Below are 21,812 nucleotides of genomic sequence, written 5' to 3'. Positions count from 1 at the left end.
TATTTCTAGAGGCTAATTCCTGTTTTTATAAAGTGTTGATTTGTAAGACAAGTACAGTTATCTTTAATTCCTCAAAGAAATGTGTGGTAACCTGAATGATAGAGATGCTGCCGCATCTATCCAACTACATTATCTTCCTTCTCTATATTTACAAGAGGGAGAAGATCTTCAACGAACACAGAAATCAAATATTTCTATGTTCTAGATTTAGAGCTGTGTGTCTATGGAGTTTTTGAGTAAGTCCATCCACTAGGGCTACAGAGGGTTTTCTGTTTTGTTTTTTGTTTTATTTGTTTGTTTTTTCCCCTCTCATTGTATAGTTTCATTTTATCTTAGCAAAGAAGGTCTTTAAAACATTTTCCATCAGGCTCTCAATACCAATAACTGTTCATTCCCTAAGGGAAGGATTTGTTCACCTTTGTGAACTGCACTGCCTAGCACTGAACTTGGCATATCATGTAGAAAACTTGCAAAGGTCACTCACATAACATTCGATGTAGTTGTTCTTCCATTTCTATGTCTATAAAATGGAGCACACATTATGTGTATCCAAGCACATATACATAAAAATACAAGTAAGTTAGCAATATAAATAATTTTTCTGAAGTCCTCTCATTTGGTTGGTTCTAAAATCTGAGAACCTAAGCAAAGAATGTGTTTCTGTATTATGTACCATAATATGTAATATATTCTCAATTATATATATTCCTCCTTATAGTTGGGGAAGAGTGTGGAAAAAGAAACTTTGGGGAAAATGGACCTGCTTACATGTTTTATGTCCTTCCTTTTCCTCTGCCACTTCTGGCTCTTGTAACAGCTCTGCTCTGATGGGCTATATGATGTGGTCACACTGGAGGGCATGTTGACAACAGCATTTACCAGGAGAAATGGGGGCCATATATATGGTGGTTTCTGGATCCATTTTTTCCTCCAGTTAAATTTCAGAGGCTGATACTCCACCTTCAAAACAAGGTTTGAGTGTGGCAACTCAGCATGCTGGCTAACACTGGGGAGGATTCAGACTGACAAGGCATAGAGCACCTTGGAGAGCACCCCCATGGGGATGCTGAAAGGATGCTGGGGATCATGGAGAACCGTGGGGAAAATGAACGGCTGTTAGGAATGAATATGTATTTTCAGGTCACTGCTCAGATTAAAATCCTTCAAACCTTACTGGTGTTCTGGGCATAATGTCCGAAGTCCCTTCCATAGCTCTCAAGATCTCCCACAGCCTGACTTCCTACCTCTTTCTTCAGCCACAGGTGAGATGCTTTCCTTTACCTTTATTGCCCAGACATCCTGACCTTTGGTAGTTCCTCAGATCTGACTGGGGTTTTATGACTTGACTGAGGGGTTTTACAGAAATGGTTCTTTTCATTGTGGATCAGTTTTCTTCCCCAACCTTCATCCAGCCAATTCCAACAGGCTCTTCCTGACCCCTCAAACTTTGCTAGTGCTCCCAGGTTTAGACTCTAGCACCCTTCACTTCCCCTTTGTCACAACTCATCACCCTTTCAACAGCTTGTCCACTGTGTCCCCTTTGCTAGATCATAAGCTTCTTGAGGGCAGACACCAAATCTATCTCACTCACCCCAGAACTGCTATGCCCATCCCCTTGCCAGACAGACACCAGACCCTTGAGAAATATCTGCTAATTGAACACACATCCCAAAGCTTTTAAAGATAATTCTCTGAACCAACCAGATGGTATTACTAGAAACATGAGAACTCAATCGGCTCTCCAGCTTCCTGTCTCTCCTACCCAGCTGGGAATCAGGCCCTCTGAAAGGCAGGCATTACAGATGGGGATTCTGATGAGGAATCTCAGCCAGGGAACCATGCCCACACTTTCAAGGAAAGAGACCCCCTGCTGGAATTCCTAGCTTACAAGGTGTTCATTAGCTTTAAATTGTTATGCAGCAAGAATTATTTGCCTGTGGAAAAAAAAATAGCACTGATGGTAGTGTTATTTTTGTCAAAAAAATCCTGAAATCCTGACTAATCTCAGCTGGACTCAACTACACTGCACCATTTCCTAATACTAAAGCATAACCCATAACAAGTCCAGCAGATCCACCCCTTAATAAACAAAGGACATGTTCTTTCAAAGAAAGCCCAATGGGAACCTGATGAATCTAGAACCCCTAAAAATGATGACTCAGAGAAATGATTGGGCTTAAATTAAATTAAATTATCAAATATTAAAGTAATACTTAAAGTAATCAAATCAAACCTCTGTATCTGGATGAGTTTAGCCTTCTAGGTATGTGTCATTTGGTCCATCATCTCAAAGCCATTAGAGTCACTCATTTAGTTGCTATTGGAGGCATAGTTACACTCCCTTAGGAGCCAGTAATCAAAGTGAAAGAAGGATTTCTATCCACAATGAACTTATTGTCTAATGATACTTTCATGATAAGTTTATAAAGTATTCGCTTATTTGCAAAATTCCATCCATCTGACCACAGTGATTGGGGCAGGAACTGACACATGAGTTAGAGGGAGACATGGTTTGGGACCAACTAGAAAGAAATACTGTCTGTTTTTGACTTGGCATGAGCCTAGGGAGATGCAGGTCTACATTTGCTTTTAGCAGCAATCCTGCCACCAAAACTCAACATCAAAGAAAACTTGAAAAAGAAGAGAGGTCATTCCTACTGTCAATTTTAGCACCTGTATCAACCCCTACCTGAGACCAGCCTATACCTGGCCTTGCATGTAAGTGAGGCTCAAATTCCTTTTGGGGGTTTTGTTTTGTTTTGTTTTTAGGGCCACACTCATGGCATATGGTAGTTCCCAGGCTAGGGGTCAAATCAGAGCTGCAGCTGCCAGCCTACATCACAGCCACAGCAATGCAGGATCTGAGCCATGTCTGCAACCTACATCATAGCTCATGGCAATGTCAGATCCTTAACCCACTGAGCCAGGCCAGGAATTGAATCCTCATCCTCATGGTTTCCAGTTGGGTTTGTTACCACTGAGCTACAACGGGAACTCCCTAAAATTCCTTTTTATGTTCAAGTCCATGAGGTAGGTTGGATATGGCTTACAAGCCAAAGATACCTAACAGGCTCAATCTCACAGAAGGGAGAATGTAGGAAGGAGAAGGCAGACAGGACGAGTATAAGTCACTTGGTATTTATTTGGTATTCAACACACTTCTCTTTCCAGAGAGAAAACATGCAGTTTGAGGTATCCCATTTTAAAAATTCCCTGCTTCCAGCTTTATATTCTGAATTTCTATGCCCATTAATCAAGGTTAGGCACTGTCAAGCAGTTAAAATTTTTCCCTGAGATCATAAGATAGTGCCTTTGGCCACTGAATATCTGTCCCTCTAAAATTCAAGAGAAAAGTAGGACACGGGAAGCCTCCTGGTGGTGGAAGAGGCAGGTAACTTATGTAGGATTCCTGAGAAAAGGTGCAGAGTCAGCCACACCACTAATTAATATTTCCCTGGATGTGAATGATTATCCCTTCAACATCCCCAACATTCTAGAAGGGAAATTCACTTATTCCATAATAAAGAATCTTTATCTCAATGCTGTGTGCAAAGCAGGTTGGCTTCTGCTAAGAGCCAGAGCTGTCTTGATGCCTCAGTGTCCAGTAAAATACAGAACTAGTGAGGTACAGACAGCTTCCTGCAGTGGCATATGGGAGAGAAAAAAAATCCAGATACAGATGAAGAGAAAAAACTGCTGTCACACTATGCACTTAGTGAGGCCGGCAATGTTTTTCAAGATGGTTTGAAATTTAAAAAGTTCATGAACCTCCACAAGTAGGAATGAAGAGAGATTTAGTGGGATCATCTAGATTCCCAAGCAAATCAAGTCAGCAAAGCAGAAGGCAAATGGGCATCAGCATATGTCTCCCAGTTTAGGTACCCTGAGAGTCAGCTCTGAAGGAAAGGCAGGAAATCACCCTCCTGGGTTGCAAGAAACCACATGTGGAAAGGAGCCAGCTTGCAGGGATCAGTCACTCTCAGGGGTTGTTGTCTTCCTGCAGCCAACATCCCCCTAGAATGGCACTATGCACCCTACAGAGGACTTCCCTTCTTAAAAATAAACAAGCAAGGGTTCCCCTAATCTGACCCATGTTCAACAGTGAAAGGAGGCAGCTGGTACAGGAGTGGGGAGAGTGGGAAAGAGAGCTGGGGGTCAGGCAAGCATGCTCAGGAAAAAGGTGCTGGAGAGTGTGCAGGCCTCTGAGGACAGAAAAGTGAAAGGCAGGCTGAGCTTCAGTAGTCGTGGCACTTCCAGAGACATCATTCCATGGACGCAGGGCTCCCCACTCCCTCTCTTAGGTTTTCTTGCGATAGTTCTGACAGGCTTTCGACATGTCTTTCAAGAAGTTAGGAACTCCACTCTGCAAAGGAAAGGAAACTGTCAGTTCTACGTCCTCACAGTGATTACTCCTGATTCTTCAGGGATGTGGCAGAGGTAAAGGAAGATGGCTTTGAGAATAAGAAATATGACAATAGAGGGGATAAGATGGCGGATTAGGAGGACTGGAGCTCAACTTCTCTCCTAAAAACAACAAAATTACAACCAAATGTTGAGCAATCTTCAACCAAATGGACTGGAAACTTTCAAAAAGATATCCGACTACAGGAGACAAAGATGAGGCCACATCAAGAGGTAGGAGGGGCAATTACATGATATAAGCAACTCCATACATCCTTGGTGGGAAGCCCCACAGACTGGAAAGTACCTGTATCACAGAGACTCACCTACAGGAGTTGAGAGTTCTGAGCCCCACATCAAGTCGCCATGCCTGGGAATCTGGCATTGGAAGAATGAACCCCGGGAGCATCTGGCATTGAAAGCCAGTGGGGTTTGTGCACAGGAGTTCCATGGGACTGGAGGAAACAGAGACTCCATTCTTAAAAGGCACACAGAGACTTTCATGTGCACCAGGTCCCAGGGCAAAGCAGAGGCTCCATAGGAATCTGGGTCAGACCTGACTGCAGTTCTTGGAGGATCTCCTGGGAAAATAGGGGGTGACTATGGCACATTGTGGGGGAAGGACATTGGAGGCAAATCTCTCAGGAGTATTCATCAGCATGCATTTCTCTGGAGGTGGCCATTTTGGGAAAATCTGGTCCCACCTATCAGCACTGAGAAGCCCCATGCCAAACAACAATCCAGGTGAGATCAGAGCCCTGCGCATCAGTAAACAGGCCGCATAAAGACCCCTAGGCACACAGCTACCTCTAATCTCACCCAGGAACAAAGCCCTACCCACCAGGGGGATAGGAATCAGACCCACCTACCAGTGGGCAGGCACCAGTCCCTCCCATCAGAAGCCTATAGCAAGCCCCAGAACCAATGGGGATGGGAGGGAAGACAGACATCAGAAGTAAGAAAGGTTACAAGTCTACTGTCTGCAAAAAGGAGACCACACCAAAACTTTAAAAAATGAAAAGGCATAGAACTATAACTCAGATAAAGGAGAAAGCAAAACCTCAGAAAAAACAACTAAGTGATCTAGAGATTCTCAGCCTTCAAGAAAAAGACTTTAGACTGATGATGCTGAAGATGATGCAAGACATTGGAAATAAACTGGAGTCAAAGATGGATAATTTCCAGGAAACAGTGAGCAAAAAAAAAAAAATACAAGATTTAAGATTTAAGCAAGCAGAGATGCAAAATACGATAAATAAAATATTCATTAGATATAAAAAATAAAATATTTTTGAAATAAAAAACTCATTAGAATCAGCAAAGAGCAGAATACAAGAGGCAGAAGAATTAACAAGTGAGGTGGAGGACAGACTAGTGGAAATCACTGATGTGGAACAGAAAAGAGAGAAAAGATTGAAAACAAATCAAGAGAGTTTCAGAGAATTCTGGGATGACATTAAACACACCAACATCCACATTATAGGGGTGCCACAAGGAGAAGAGAGAGAGAAAGGGACAAAAAAAATATTTGAAGAGATAATAATCGAAAACTTCCCTAACATGGGAAAGGAACCACTCACCCAAATTCAGGAAGCACATTGAGTGCCATATAAAATAAACCCAAGGAGGAACACCTTGAGACGCATATTGTTCCAACTGACCAAAATTAAAGACAAAGAGAAAATATTGAAAGCATCTAGGGAAAAGAAACAAATAACACACAAGGGAACCCCAATAAGGTTATTGGCATATTTTTCAGCAGAAACTCTGCAGGCCAGAAGGGAGTGGCATGATATACTTAATGTGATGAAAGGAAAAAACCTCCAGCCAAGATTATCTTACCAGGAAGGCTCTCATTCAGATTTGAAGGAGAAATCAAAAGCTTTACAGATAAGCAAAAGGTAAGAGAATTCAGCAACACTAAACCAGCTTTACAACAAATACTAAAGGAACTTCTCTAGGCAGAAAAGAAAAGGTTGAAACCAGAATCAAAAATACCACAAATGACAAGGCTCACCAGTAAAGGTATATATATACAGTAAAGATATGAAATCATCCACACACAATTATGCCACCAGAATCAGAAATCATGAGAAGAGGAGGATACGAATGCAGGGCACTGGAGAGGCACTTGAAATTAGGAGACCAACAACCTAAAACAATCTCATATATATATATATAGACACTTATATCAAAACTTCAGAGTAACTGCAAATCAAAAATCTACAATTGATACGCAAACACATAAGAAAAGTCAACTCAAATACAACACTAAAGAGTCATCAAACAAGAAGAGGAGAGAACAAGAGAAGAAGCAAAGAAAAAAGTGCAACGAAAACAAATCCAAAGCAACTAATAACATGGCAATAAGAACATACGTATCAATAATTACCTTAAATTTTAATGGACTAAATACCCCAACCAAAAGACATAGCCTAGCTGAATGGATACAAAAACAAGACCCATATATATGCTGTCTTCACGAGACCCACTTCACTTCTAGGGACACATACAAATTGAAAGTGAGAGAATGGAAGAAAATACCCCATGCAAACAGGAATCAAAAGAAAGCTCAGTTTCACAGTTAAAAAAAAAAAAAAGAAAAGAAAGCTCAGTAGCAATTCTTATATCAGGCAAAATAGACTTTAAAATGAAGAATATTTTAAGAGACAAGGAAGGTCACTACATAATGATCAAAGGATCAATCCAAGAAGAAGATATAACAATTTTAAATATCTATGCACTCAACATAGGTTCACCACAATATATAAGGCAACTGCTAAAAACCTTAAAAGGACAAATCAACAATAACAAAATAATAGTGGGGGAATTTAACACCCCACTTATAGCAATGGACAGATCATCCAGATGAAACATCAATAGGGAAACAGAGGCCGTGAATGAAGCATTAGACCAGATGGACCTAATAGATATTTATAGGACATTCCATCCAAAAGCAACAGAATACACATTCTTCTCAAGTCCACATGGAACATTCTCTAAGATTGATCACATCCTGGGCAACAAATCAAGCCTTGCTAACTTTAAGAAAATTGAAATTATGTCAAGCATCTTTTCCAACCACAATGCTATATGACTGGAAATCAACAACAAGAAAAAAACTGCAAAAAAACACAAACACATGGAGACTAAACAACATGCTACTAAACAACCAATGGATCACTGAAGAAATCAAAGAGGAAATTAAAAACTACCTAGAAGCAAATGACAACAAAGATACAAAATTCTAAAACCTATGGGATGCAGCAAAAGCTATTCTAAGAGGAAAGTTTATAGCAATACAAGCCTACCTCATGAAACAAGAAAAAGCTCAAATAAACAAGCTAACTTTACATCTAAAGCAGCTAGAGAGAGAAGAACAGACAAGACCTAAAATTAGTAGAAGGAAAGAAATCATAAAGATGGGAGCAGAAATCAATGAAATAGAAATGAAGAAAACCGTAGAAAAGATCAATGAAACAAAAAGCTGGTTCTTTGAAAAGATCAGCAAAATTGATAAACCCTTAGCCAGACTTAATGAGAAAAAAAAAAGAGGACTCAAATCAATAAAATTACAAAGGAAAAAGGGGAAGTAACAACAGACATCACAAAAATACAAAGGATCATAAGAAACTACTATATGTAAATATACACCAATAAAACAGAAAACCTAGAAGAAATGGACAAATTCTTAGAAAAGCACAATCTTACAAGACTAAACCAGGATGAAATGTAAAAGATGAATGGACCAATCTCAAGTATTGAGATTGAAACCATGATGAAAAAACTTCCTAGAAACAAAAGTCCAGGACCAGAGGGCTTCACAGGTGAATTCTATCAAACATTTAGAGAAGCACTAACACCTACCCTTCTGAAACTATTCCAAAAAATTGTAGAGGAAGGGACACTCCCAACTCATTTTATAAGGCCACCATCACTCTGACACCAAAACCAGACAAAGATACCACAAAAAAAGAAAATTACAGGTCACTTTCACTAATGAACATAGATGCAAAAATCCTCAACAAAATACTAGAAAACCAAATCCAACAATATATTAAAAGGATTGTACATCATGATCAAGTGGGATTTATCCCAGGGATACAAGGATTTTCAATATCCACAAATCCATCACTGTGATACACCACATTAACAAACTGAAGAATAAAAACCATATGATCCTCTCAATATATTCAGAAAAAGCCTTTGACAAAATCCAACACCCATTTCTGATAAAAACTCTTCAGAAAGTGGGCATAGAGGGAATCTACCTCACCATAATAAAGGCCATATATGACAAGCCCAGAGCTAACATCATTCTCAATGGTGAAAAACTGAAAGAATTCCCAATGAGATCAGGAACAAGACAAGGATGTCTGCTCTCACCACTACTATTCAACAAAGTTTTGGAAGTCCTAGCCACAGCAATCAGAGAAGTAAAAGAAATAAAAGGAATCCAAATTGGAAAGGAAGAAGTACAATTATCACTTTTTGCAGATGACATGATACTATACCTATAGAATCCCAAAGACTCTACCAGAAAACTGTTAGAGCTCATCAATGTATTTGGCAAAGTTTCAGGATACAAAATTAATAAACAGAAATTGACTGCATTTCTGTATATACACAATTAAAGATCAGAAAGAGAAATCAGGGAAGCAGTCCATTTACCATCACATCCAAAAGAATAAAATACTTAGGAATAAATCTACCTAAAGAGACAAAAGACCTGTACTCTGAAAACTATGACGTTGATGAAAGAAATCAAATATGACACAAACAGATGGAAAGACCATGCATACCATGCTCTTGGTTTGGAAGAGTCAATATTATCAAAATGACTATACTACCCAATCTACAGATTCAATGTGATCCCTATCACATTATCAAGGACATTTTTCACAGAACTCAAAATATTTTAAAATTTGTTTGGAAGCACAAGAGACCCAGAATAGCCAAAGACATCCTGAAAAAGAAAAATGGAAATGGAGGAATCAGGCTCCTGGACTTAAGACTATACTACAAAGCTACAGTCATCAAAACCATATGGTACTGGCACAAAGACAGAAATATAGATCATTGGAACAGGATAGAAAGCCCAGAATTAAACCCAGGCACCTACAGCCAATTCATCTATGACAAAGGAGGCAAGAAGATACAATGGAGAAAAGACAGTTTGTTCAATAAGTGGTGCTGGGAAAACTGGATAGCCACATGTAAAAGAATGAAATTAGAACACTTCCTAATACCATAAACAAAAATAAACTCAAAATGGATTAAAGACCTAGATATAAGACCAGACACTATAAAACTCTTAGAGGAAAACATAGGCCAAACACTCTCTGACATAAATGACAGCAACATCTTCTGAGATCCACCTCTTAGAGTATTGACAGTAAAAACAAAAATAAACAAATGGGACCTAATCAAACTTAAAAGTTTCTGCGCAGCAAAGTAAACCCTAGACAAAATGAAAAGACAGAATCAGAGAAAAATATTTACAAATGAATCAACTGACAAGGGATTGATCTCCAAAATTTATAAACACCTCTTACAGCTCAATACCCAAAACAAACAAACAAACAAACAAAAAACATCAAAAAATGGGCAGAAGATCTAAACAGATAATTCTACAAAGAAGACATACGGATGGCCAAAAAAATACATGGAAAGATGTTCAACATCACTCATCATTAGAGAAATGCAAATCAAAACCACAATGAGGTACCACCTTACTCCAGCCAGAATGGCCATCATCAAAAAGTCTACAAGCAATAAGTGCTGGAGAGGGTGTGGAGAAAAAGGAACCTTATTACACTGTCGGTGTTGTAAATTGGTGCAACCACTGTGGAAAACAGCATGGAGATTCCTTTGATCCAGCAATCCCACTCCTGGGCATCTATCCAGAGAAAACCATGACTAGAAAAGACACATGTATTCCAATGTTCATTGCAGCACTATTTGCAATAACCAAGAAGTGGAAACTACCAAAATGTCCATCGACAGAGGAGTGGCTAAAGAAGATGTGGTACATATACACAATGGAATATTACTCAGCCATTAAAAGGAAAGAAATAATGGTATTTGCAGCAACATGGATGGACCTAGAAATTATCATGCTAAGTGAAGTCAGTCAGAAAATGAGACACCAGTATCAAATGCTATCACTTACATGTGGAATCTGAAAAAAGGATGTAATGAACTTCTTTGCAGAATAGATACTGACTCACAGACTTTGAAAAACTTATGGTTTCCAAATGAGACAGGTGGAGGGGTGAGGGAGGTGCTGGGGGTTTGGGATGGAAATGCTATAAAATTGGGTTGTGATGATCATTGTATAACTATAAATGTAATAAATTCATTGAGTAATATAAAAAATAAACTTAATAAAATTATCAGATAAGGAAAAAAAAAGAAATATGACAATAGAGGCCTGACCAGATTTCAACAGAACATTGCCACAGATGATGACAAAAGGGAAGACAGAAAGACACAGGGTGACACAATAAGGTTAGACAGCAAGGGCCACTGTTGGAGGATATTGTTGCATAATCTAGCTTTTGCTAATAAAAAGCTAAGGTATTTTTGAGACAAAATTCTTTGAAAACAAAAACAAACCAACACAAAATAACCAGGAAGTGGGATTGGGCCGGGCTGTGGGATTCTTCCAAACAAATGAGAGAAAGGATTTGCTTTACAGAATTAGGAAATGGTAAGGATCAGGGCTAGAGGCATGTATGTCGCCCTTTAGTTGGCACTGAGCATTGCCCAAGACTTTCCCCAAATGTTGTCTCACTTACTCCTTCGTGGCAGGGTGGGAATATCCATCTCCATTTCAAAGGGAAAAAATTGATGGCCTCCCTAGATTACAGTCAGAAGCAGGGCCAGGATTCAAAACACCATGTGTCTGACACAAAGCCTATGTGCTTTTTCACCCTCCCAAGGAACCTGGTGAGCCATCCAGGGGGAAAGCAAGACCACACAAAGCAGGTTGAATGGTCACCATAGCCTGAGGTTCCAGAGAGTGATCCTAACAGAGTCTAGGGACTGGCATTCTGGCTAAAGAGTCTTTGTTTTTGGTCCTAGCCTTCATCCCGGGTGTTGGCAACCCCAGTCCTAACCACAGTCACTCAACCAAGCTGCTTCATAAAAGAGCCTCATTAGGCCTGAGACAGCGCCTGTCTTCAGCCTAACAGCCCCCCTGGGTTAAATCAACATATATCAAACACAATTCCCCCAACCTCCACCCCGCCTCCTGGGAGCTCACCTTGGCAGCCCAGTTAATGAGCCAGGATGGAATTTGGCCACTGGGGTTATCGAAGTAACACATAAAAACTAGAGAGGGGAAAAAAGGGACAATTCAGAAGGAGGAAATGTGTTAGAAAGATACAGCAACAAACCCTGTAAACCTTCCACTTTTATATTCAGGCCCAGATAGTAAGGAGAGAGGTAACATAGAATTCAAGTGGACTCTCCCCTCGGCCTTGCCTTACAGGAGTCTTATGTACAAACATTCTGGAAAACAGCCAAGTTAGGCACCTGGCAAGTGCTAGACATTTGGATATAGTCTCTCTATTTCTCTTATTAATTATCTTAGTCCTAAGGAGTTGATAAAACAAATCCCAGTTCATAAATAATAAAATGGAGACTCAGAAACGTAAGATGACACATTCAGGTGCCAGATCTAACACACGGCAGAACTAAGTTCAGATTTTGCCATAGCTATAGGGCCACATTAACACCAGTCCAGCAGGTGGCTGCACGGCCCACTCCCAGGTTTTGTCCTGTGGCTGGACCTCAAGGCAGGCATGTCCTGAGTCCCTAGGCTTTTGCTGAATAGGAGCTGAGTCCTCAGAGACGATCCTGCCAGCCCTCAGCCCTGCATGTACAGGACCAGTCTGCAATGAGTTTCTAAACCTTCTGGTTCACCTGGATGTTCTAATTCATCAGGAAAGTGCAAGAGTCAGTAAAGAATGGATTGATGTAAACATCCATCTTGCATTCTTGCCCAGTTTCTGGAGGTGAATGGAGTCTCCCACATGTTGACTCCTTGTTCCTTTGTTTCTTACTTTTTTTTTTTTTTTTTTTTTTGTCTTTTTAGGGCCATAAAGATGGCATATGGAGTTTCCTAGGCTACAGATCAAATCGGAGTAATAGCCCAATGGCCACCAGCCTATGACACAGCTTACAGCAATGCCAGATCCAAGCCACATCTGCAACCTATGCTGCAGCTTGTGGCAATGTGGGATCCTTTAACCCCCTGAGCAAGGACAGGGATCGAACCCACATCCTCATGTGGATACTAGTTGGGTTCTTAACCCCGCTGATCCACAACAGGAACTCTGAGTCCTTGTTTCTTCTGCAGCAAGTCCAGTCTCTGACCTGAAGATGCATCCAGCATTCCACATGGTGCCCAGGGTGGCCTTCAAATGTGTGGCCCTGGCCAGTCCACCCACATGTGCCCTGTTTTTACCTTTGCTTCCCTTTTTGCCGTCACTCTGAATTGCCAGGCTTTGCTTGTACTGCTTCACCCGAATCACACCCGACTTCTCTGGAAACTGCAGCACAGAGGTGCTCCGGGCCAGGATCACAAGGACCTTCTTCCCTTCAAAGTCCAGCTCTCGCCGCTGCCGCACATAGACATACCACCCCAGTCAAGGCATAACATCAGGCCAGCATCTCAGATGGGCAGAAGGAAAGTCCACAAGCCAGAAACATAGGGAGACGATTTTGTTCCTCTCACTTGGACTTTGCTCCCTCACACTGTTGCTCCACCTCCTGCCCTGGCTGCCTACCTGCCCTGCCAAACCGTGGTCCTCCCACCTGGGTATCTCATTTGAGAATATGCATTACTCCCCACCTGGGAATGTTTCCTTGCTGCTTTTCATTATGTGGAGAACCCACTCCTCCTTTCTCCAAGAAAGCAATGACATCCCAGAGGACTGGTCATTTATCAGCTGTGTGATCTCAGGTTGGTTATTCAACTTTTCGGAGACTCAGTTGCCCTATGCAGGAAAAGGAGTCGCACTGCCTGGCAGGTAGGTTTGGTGGGGGCACTGGAGAAAGACTAGAGCAGAATAAGCAGCCAGTAAACAATGGGACCGTTTCTCTCTGTCCCTTACACGACCCCAAAGCCTGAACACTAACATCTCTGCACAGAGGACGATCAGGCAAGGTTACTTACACCTGGCTGGTATCAGAGGAAGACACACAAATCCTGGGATACTCGGTAGACAGATGTCCTCCCTGGTTCTGGTTCACCAAGAATAGCAAAGCCATTTCATCTCAGTAAACACTCTCAGAACAACCACTATGCCTATGGCACTATTATAGGGAGGTAATTTGACCCAAGATACAGCAGGAGTCACTACTTATTGATCCCTGACCATGTGCAAACATCATGTGCTTTACATTCAGCATCAGTACTGATCCTGAGCAAGCCCCTCAGTTTGGCCTAAGTACCCCATCACCCAGATGAGAAAACTGAGGCTCATAGAAGTAAAGAAACTAACTTGCCAAAGATCCATAGCTCAGCTGAAGTGATGGAAGCTGAATATGAACCCAGATCTTTCCCTAAAACCCGGTGAGACTCTAATAGCTGCACAGGGCTCAACACTTTAATGTGTTCATGAGACTTTCCAATGGTTGAATTTTAGGTTTCACACTAGAAGGAATCTAGAGCTTAAAACAGTCCAAAAAATCACTCTAAGCATAACACAATTATACTTTCTACACATCCACAGCCAGAGTTCCAGGGCACCTCAAAGTCTCTGCAGCATCCACAGCAGCCTGCCCCTCCCCCAGGCACCCTGGAGGATGGTCTGCTGCCCCCAGTCTGTATATACTGATGAGTAAAGTTCTTAGAACAGTCAGGGAAGAAATGATGTTGCTTGGGCTCTGGATTTCCTCTCTCCCAAGACTTCCCACAACTTGCTCAGCTCATGCAATAGACATCACCTGAAACTCCATTGAGGAAAAATTCAGTTGATGTGTTGGTTACCATTTGGCAGAGGTTTTTTTTGTTTGTTTGTTTTGTTTTGTTTTTCCAAGTCTGCGTCGGTAAGGCACATGGAAGTTCCCAGGCTAGGGGTTGAATCGGATCTGCCTCTGCAGCTGCTGGCCTATGCCACAGCTACAGCAACATGGGATCTGAGGCATGTGTGCGAAGTACATCACAGCTCAGGGCAATGCCAGATCCTTAACCCACTGAGTGGTGCCAGGGATCAAACCCACATCCTCATGGATACTGGTCGGGTTCGTTACTGTTAAGCCATGATGGGAACTCCCTTGGCAGAGCTCTTTGAAGGGTTAGAAGTTACAGGGTGCCACATAGCCTATGCCTGGAGAGCCAGCAGTTCACTGAGGCCCAGAAAAGTGAAAGACCTCTTCTAAGGTCACACAGCAAACCAAACCAGGAAATGAGCCCACACACAACCTGGGATCTTTCCCTCCAAAACTAACGTTCTTTTCCAATACACTGTTGTTTTCAAAAACTGAACAGCCTTTATTGGGGAGACATATGTATATATACAATGACTAAGAAGCTCATTATGGGATCGTGTGGCATTGGAAAGCCAATGAAACCCAACTTCAAGAAGCCCAAGGGGCCACTCCTGAGAACACAACTCCACAGTATCCCTGTGAGGTCAGAGAGGTGGGGTTGCCCTGGTCCAGGTCACCTTCTGTGGACACAGCTGGACCTGGGTCTACACCGACCTCTGCCGCCCACTAGTGGTGTGAACCTGAGGAGAACCTGAGCAAAGTGCTCCACTTCCTTGCCTCAGTTTTCTTCACATCTGATGGGGATGGTGGCACCTGCCCTGCAGAGTCATTGCCAGGATGAGAGAAAACCTCTCAACACCTAAGGGGTTAAGTAACCACAATTTGCTGAAATGCAATCTAAACGTATACAAACTATCTAGCAGTCTGTGGGAATTGTGATCAGAAATAAATCCTTGTGGAGTTTATTCTCTAGGTGGGGCGAACACATACATACAGCACACACACAAACAATACCCATAGGAGTCCCCTTGTGCCACAGTGGGTTGTGGATCTGATGTTGTACCTGCAGTGGCTGGGGTCACTGCTATGACACAGGTTCAATACCTGGCCAGGGCATGTCTGCATGCCACGAGCACGGCAAAAAACAAAACAAAACAAAACACACACACACAAACACACCAACACGCCCCCACACTCCCTCTCTTTCTAGAGAATACTTATTTAGGCACAAACAGACTTAGAACATGTTAGCACTAGACAAGATCCCAGGGATCATCCAATTCAGTGGTTCCGAACCTTTTTTTTTAATCCTCAAGGATTCTTTGTTAAAAGGATCCTTTATGGAAATTCAGTGTCTAAAACACTCAGCTGCTATGATTGAAGAGGATAGTGGAGTTGAAGTCTGACCTCTCAACACTAGCCACTCGGCTAATGTCCATAAAACCCTCCCAGGCTAGTCCTAAGGGGTGGTCATAGGATCTTGGAGTGTCATCTAAAACTCCCACTCAACTGCTTTATATCGTAATTGAGGGAACTGGGGGAAAAAAAAAAAAAAAAACACAGTGTCCAGAGACAACAGTTGTGGGGGAAGGGAGGAGAGCTATGGAAATGTGCAAGCTGAGTTCCAGCCCCCACTCTGCCATGAACACTTGTCCCGAGGCCTTTGAGGCTTTACCTCTCAAGGTCCTCACTTCCTCCCTTATAGATTGAGGGGGTATGTTGTATACTCTTTATAAAATGTTGCTTTCAGGTCCCCACATCTATGGCCCAATAATATCAAACCCTATAAAACTTGTCAGGAAAGTATGAATAGCCCTCCTGTGACCACAGCTGCAAATGCTCCACATAGGCCCTGAAAGCACACTCGGGAAACCATACAAGAAGAAACAGCTTTAGCACATGCCTCTGCAATCAACAACAGCAAAGTTATCCACCCCTGGTGGACGTACCATCATTGTGTGATGGCCACGGGGCAGAGAAACACGTAGAAAGGTGAGTGATGGTGCACCTTTGGAAAGGATACATCTCTGTTGGACATGGGAAAAGGGTACTTTACTTCCCAGTAGACCACTGCCTCTCCGTTGCATTCTTTTTCATAGAGTTCTAAAAAAAAGAAAGAAAGTAAGTAAGGCACTTGGAAGTCTCTTTGGCTTCAATTAATACGAAGCTTGGGTATGATGACCTTGTAGGGAATGAAAAGCCACTAACGTATAACGCTCAGAATTCTAGAAAAAGTCAGATTCATTACCACTGAAAGCTTGTTGCCCAGAGGATTAGTTTTAGTAGGTATAAAAATACAGCAAAGATAAAAGAACCCCCCCCCAAAAAAAAAAAAACTTGTTCATCAAAGAACACGACCACCACCCTCAAACAGAATGCAATGAAACAAAATTAGGCCTTCAAAAATAAACTTCCAAGTTTAAATATATGCATAACCACCAGATGTCACTAGAGCACCAATGGTTTTACTGCTGAGCCTTTATTTCCTTCGACTTCTTGACATATTACAGATAGCCTAGGACTGAGTCACCCCAGTCTAGTGTGTTCAGCTGGGAAATAAAGGTTCAAGAGAGGGCAGTGTCCTTCCTAAGAGCTAGAAAGTGGCTTAACGGTGGTTATCCTTAAATTTCTTGCCTCTCTCCCATGCTACTTTATATCACAGCTACAAGGACAAAATATCTTTAATATATACCATGTTATTGCATGCAAATAGCATAAGTTCCTGGAGGGAGATAGCAGCCTCTGCCTCCAAGCTCTGCAGGAAGCTTCTAACTAACCATTAGAAGAAGCCACCCCAAAGCTGCTGAAAGAACCAAGAGTCTCTTGAGGAGATGCTGACTGTGAGCTTTTAGATTTTCAGAAAAGAAAACCTATGAGAAGTAGGCCCTGGAGTAAAGCGCTTGCCAGCCCACTGGCACAAGAAGCTTAAGATGCCTTTGAAAGAAAGGGGAGGACTGGATATCTGTTGCTTTTGCCCGCTCAGCTTTGACTCTCCCCTTGTTGGACCAGCATCTCATTCTTCTTCAGGGCATCATCTTTCCCTCCATCACTGTGTGGTATAAGCAGGACCAACACAGCTGGGAAATTGAGCCAGACATGGCCATGGTGAATAGCTCAGGGCTGGCACATCGGGTCACAGTCTGAACTTGCCACTCTAGTAAGTTTAGCCCCAAACGTGGATTAGTAAGTGCAGTAGTTCACAGAAGATCAAGGAGGATTAAAGTTAAGTTTAAAACATCAAGATTGTTCCAGAGAACCCAAACTGCTGCTGCCACTGGACTCTACTCCATGGCATGGACTGCTGATGCCAAGTCCCACACATCAGAGGTTCTGCCAATGTCTACAGCACATGCCTGAACCACAGCTACCTGGGAGGTGGACAGAGAATATCTACCTTCTCCCTTGAATAGGTAGCATCACAACTCGCCCAAGATAGGAAGGGTATTTGACAACAGTAAGGGACCCAAAACTGTGACAAATGTCCCCAGGAAGTAAACACATGAGCCATGCTGAAATGATGAGAGCCAATCCTGGGACTCTGAGGGCATCAGTAGGAAAATTCCTATTCCTTTAGGTTTACATGCATGATTAGAATGTAAGCCTATATCTCTGGTGGCCACCTCTTCCATGACACAAGAATGTGCCTGAGAATTCAGTCAACCCAGAAGAAAACAGGGTCAAGACAGAGAAGTTAAGTATTGAATGCAGCTGTCCTGGAAGCCAGACATCCATGCACTTCAATGCCATGAACCAAGAAAGGCTTTTCCTTTCCTCACCCAGGCATTACCTTGGTTATTTGCAGCCAAGTGTCCTGACAACAGCAAGGGTCTGTCAGAGTTTCTGTGCCCCTGGACTAGCTGTGGATCTATTCCACTGTGACTGGGATGGTATAAGCCGGTTTCTGCTCTATGTTGCAGGAAGATCTCCCATCTAATGTCCCTCATAACTCTCCATCACCTAGAGGGAAAATCTAAGAATTGTACCTGGTGGCCAGCCAAGGCCCCTGGATAGCTGAACCTTCCTCCCACTCCAGTTCCAAATTCTTTTATCCCAACAATAAGATGGCACCTAATTGCTCACATAGTTTTAACATTTCATGTTCTTTCATGCCTTCTTCACTTTGTTCATGCTATTCCCTGTGCCTCAAATGCCCTTAAACTACTCACTCCCTCACTTCTCATTGTCTTATTCTTATTGTCTCTAAAGCTTTGATTCAACTTCTAAAACAAAGCTTAGGTATCACCTCCTCCAAGAAGCCTTCCATGGTCACCCAGGTCCATGGGATGACAAGGAACTTACAGTAAGAGCAAAGTAGCCCTCAGAGCCAACTGGAGAGTGATTCTAAGAGTAAGCAAAGAGAAAGCCCTAAGAATAGTAAAGTCAAAATTCAAGAGGCCAAAATTAAAAATGAAACATAGCATCATAGAAATTAAACCTATTGCTTTCTACTGGCTAGAATAAATAACCAAGATTCTGCTTTGTAATTGTTTTTTTAAAAGTGTAGGTGTCACTCACCTTTAACGTATTCGTCCCACTGTTTCCTATAGTCTAAGTCCATGTAGACATCTGCAAGTAGCTCTGGTGAACAATCCTCCAGAACGCCAAAGACCTTATACTCATAAAGCCCAGTCTGCTGTAAAAACAGAACAGGCAGAGGCAGCCTATTTATTTCCAAGTTGAGATTACACAGCGTGTGAAAAACAGTTATTCATGCAACACCATTATTGAGGACCTCCTCCACTGTCTTGGTGATACAGTGTTTAAAAAAAAAAAAAAAAAAAAAGACAGATAAGAATCTTGCTCTCATGGGTCTTAGATTTGGCCTGAGGCATCAGTGGTGGTGAGAGCTATATGCTAACTGGTAATTTAAGTAGGATACAAGAGGGACTATGTGATAAATGATTCCTGGGTTTAGGGTGGTAGTTTCCATATATATATATATATATATCTGGTTTTTAGGAAATGCCTCCAAGAGGAATTTATCAGAATAATTGTCCTAAATATTAGCTTGCCATGGAAGATGAGGAAAGCCCATTCCTGGTGGGGGAGAAGGGCCCTCAGGTTGATGGATTGGCTGATCAAAGAAAAGAAAGACTTGGGGGACACAGAACTTGATGGGGGGTTAGTGAGGGGGGCTGAGTCAGAGAGGTAACCAACGCTGGCCCCAAAGGGCTTTGTAAACCAGAATACAGGGGAAAGGATTTATCCTAACTGCTGGAAAAACCAATGAATGACTTTAAATAGGGGGATGATTTTTCAAAAAATAATTCTTGCTGCTTGACAGAAAATAGATCATATGTGAACAAGGAGTAGGGTAGAATACCAGATACAGCAATATTCCAAATAAGAGATGACGGTGATTGATCAGGAAGGTAACAGCAGTGATAGGAAGAAGTCAGTGATTTAGGGACATATTTTGGAAGTAATGTCCACAGGAATTGCCAACAGAATGGCTGTGGACACAGGGAAAGCAAATAATTGAAGATAACTCTTTGAATCTATGCTTGAGCAACCAAGTAGAGGAAAGATTCATTTCTAGATAGAGAAAACTTGCAAAGGATGTGGTTTGTGGACTGTTGGATAACTAAGAGTTCTGCTTAGGGCATGTTGAGTTTGAGATGCTTGTTAAACACCCGTGGGGGTTCATCTAGGCAGCTAGCATTCAGAGCACAGACTATTATTCTAAATAGCCATTGGTGTAATGAAAGCTAGCACCTTGTTTTACCAATTCCAAGACAGAATTTTCAAGAACTGCTGCTTCTCCTTTTTATTTTAATAAATGACATGTATAAAAGAATGAAAAGGGGATGAAATGTCAGCTTCAAAATCTACTAGTCCCTTTTATTGAAAAAAGACCATTTCTAGATGCCTACATACAAGAGATTTCCCTGCTTTCAAGCTAAGCCATATCCTCATCTGTGAGGGTTACAGACTAGAGTCAGGCACACTACATACTTCCCTCTCCGTACAATGGCACCTAGCAATTCCTGATCCTTTCACTGCCTAAAAGACCTATTGTAAAGCCTGAACCAATGGTTCTTAGATTAATCTCAGTGCAAAAGCAAACAAACAAAACAAACAAACCAAAATGAAGCTTTCAGACAGACTTCAACTTCCACATACCAATGCAATATTACTAGCTAATTGAATATGAATGAAAATATCTTTTAAGTACAGTTCCTGTGGAGGATTTATGTCAAGTCAAGGGATAAATATGGTGAATTTTTCTACAGACTCTGAGGCTTCAAGGTCTCCAGACTCAAATGACATAACACAAGGATGAGTATTTCCCAGTTTAGGAATCTCAGGTGTATGTGGAAGTACCAGGAAGGGAAGGGAAAGCAAAGTTAAAATTGAATTCATAAGGATGTTTCAGCTCTAAAAATATATGGATTTAGGGAGTTTCCATTGTAGCTCAGCAGGTTTCCGACTAGTGTCCATGAGGATGTGGGTTCAATCACTGGTCTCGATCAGTGAGTTAAGGATCCAGTGTTACCATAAGCTATGGTGTAGGTTGCAGATATGGTTCAGATCTGGTGTTGCTGTGGCATTGCTGTAGCTCTGATGAAAGCTGGGAACTTCTATGTGGCCATAAAAAGAAAAAAAAAGTATATGAATTTATGCCAAGGGTTTCCAACAAGCACATGACAAACTTGGTCTTGACCCCTTACGTGCTGTGCCGCGGATGCCCCACGGAAAGCAGGACCAAGGAGAAACATCTCCTTCCCCCCCGGACCCATCCTGACCCCTCTCCCCATGCTCACAGATGGGAATATTGTAAGGGCTTATACACACCACACATTTACCTACATGTTTTAATCAGCTTTGGGAGACAATCAGCTTATTTTGTGGAATAATGGGGCCCCATTTTCTACACATAACTGAGCAAAAGTATCCCTTTTATGTGTAGAGATAATGATCTCCCCAAGTTCATACGAGTTGGCTCTGGTTATTTGGATGAATTAAGACAAACTGTTTCCTGGAACTGGTTTCCTTCCCTCCTGAGTGTAGTTTCAGCCCTTAGTGACCCCAGTTCTGTACATATCACAGAAAGGAAAAACAGAAAGCCCTCTAGGAAGAGAAAAATAGAGCAATATGATTTATGTGAATACTGAAGAATGAACTATTGTGACAACTTCCTTTAAACATTCCCTCCTTGGCAGAACTGAGAAAGGCCAGAGCCCCAGAGGACAAATGCTGGATGACACCTTTGCTAGACCATCAAGAAAAGGTTCTTTTCAGGAGTTGAGCAGCTCCACCCAAATTCATGGGTCAAAGCACATTTCACCCATCATTTCTTTCCAAAGAAAGTCTCAGCAAACATTCTCACATTTTCATTATGTCTTTTAAAAAATAAGGTGATTTTTTTATAATTGTAAAAATAATTCATATTCATTAAAGAAAATTAG

The 21,812-nt window shown here is 41.8% G+C and overlaps 1 protein-coding gene across 5 annotated transcripts in view; it reads right to left on the bottom strand.

Moving 5' to 3' along the window:
* Positions 1 to 21,812, bottom strand: part of PCTP (phosphatidylcholine transfer protein) — a 46,137-nt gene that overhangs the window by 10,854 nt on the left and 13,471 nt on the right. For 4 of the 5 annotated variants that reach the window (XR_002337189.1, XR_002337190.1, XM_021067255.1 and 1 more), the window contains exons 2-5: positions 18,919 to 19,036; positions 16,427 to 16,506; positions 12,875 to 13,046; positions 11,669 to 11,736 (exon numbers count right to left, since the gene is read on the bottom strand). Coding sequence is in view for 3 of the 5 variants with exons in the window: in XM_021067255.1 (XP_020922914.1) it covers positions 11,669 to 11,736; positions 12,875 to 13,046; positions 16,427 to 16,506; positions 18,919 to 19,036 (438 nt within the window). In the remaining 2 variants the exon portion in view is untranslated. Of the gene's footprint in view, positions 1 to 3,122; positions 4,364 to 11,668; positions 11,737 to 12,874; positions 13,047 to 16,426; positions 16,507 to 18,918; positions 19,037 to 21,812 lie in introns of those variants that run through there. The other variant, XM_021067254.1, reaches the window with a different exon arrangement.

Source organism: Sus scrofa, chromosome 12 (genome assembly GCF_000003025.6).
Source record: "Sus scrofa isolate TJ Tabasco breed Duroc chromosome 12, Sscrofa11.1, whole genome shotgun sequence".
Classification (NCBI taxonomy): domain Eukaryota; kingdom Metazoa; phylum Chordata; class Mammalia; order Artiodactyla; family Suidae; genus Sus; species Sus scrofa.
Note: the sequence above shows the minus strand (reverse complement) of the source record. Positions and strands in the feature narration are given on the sequence as shown.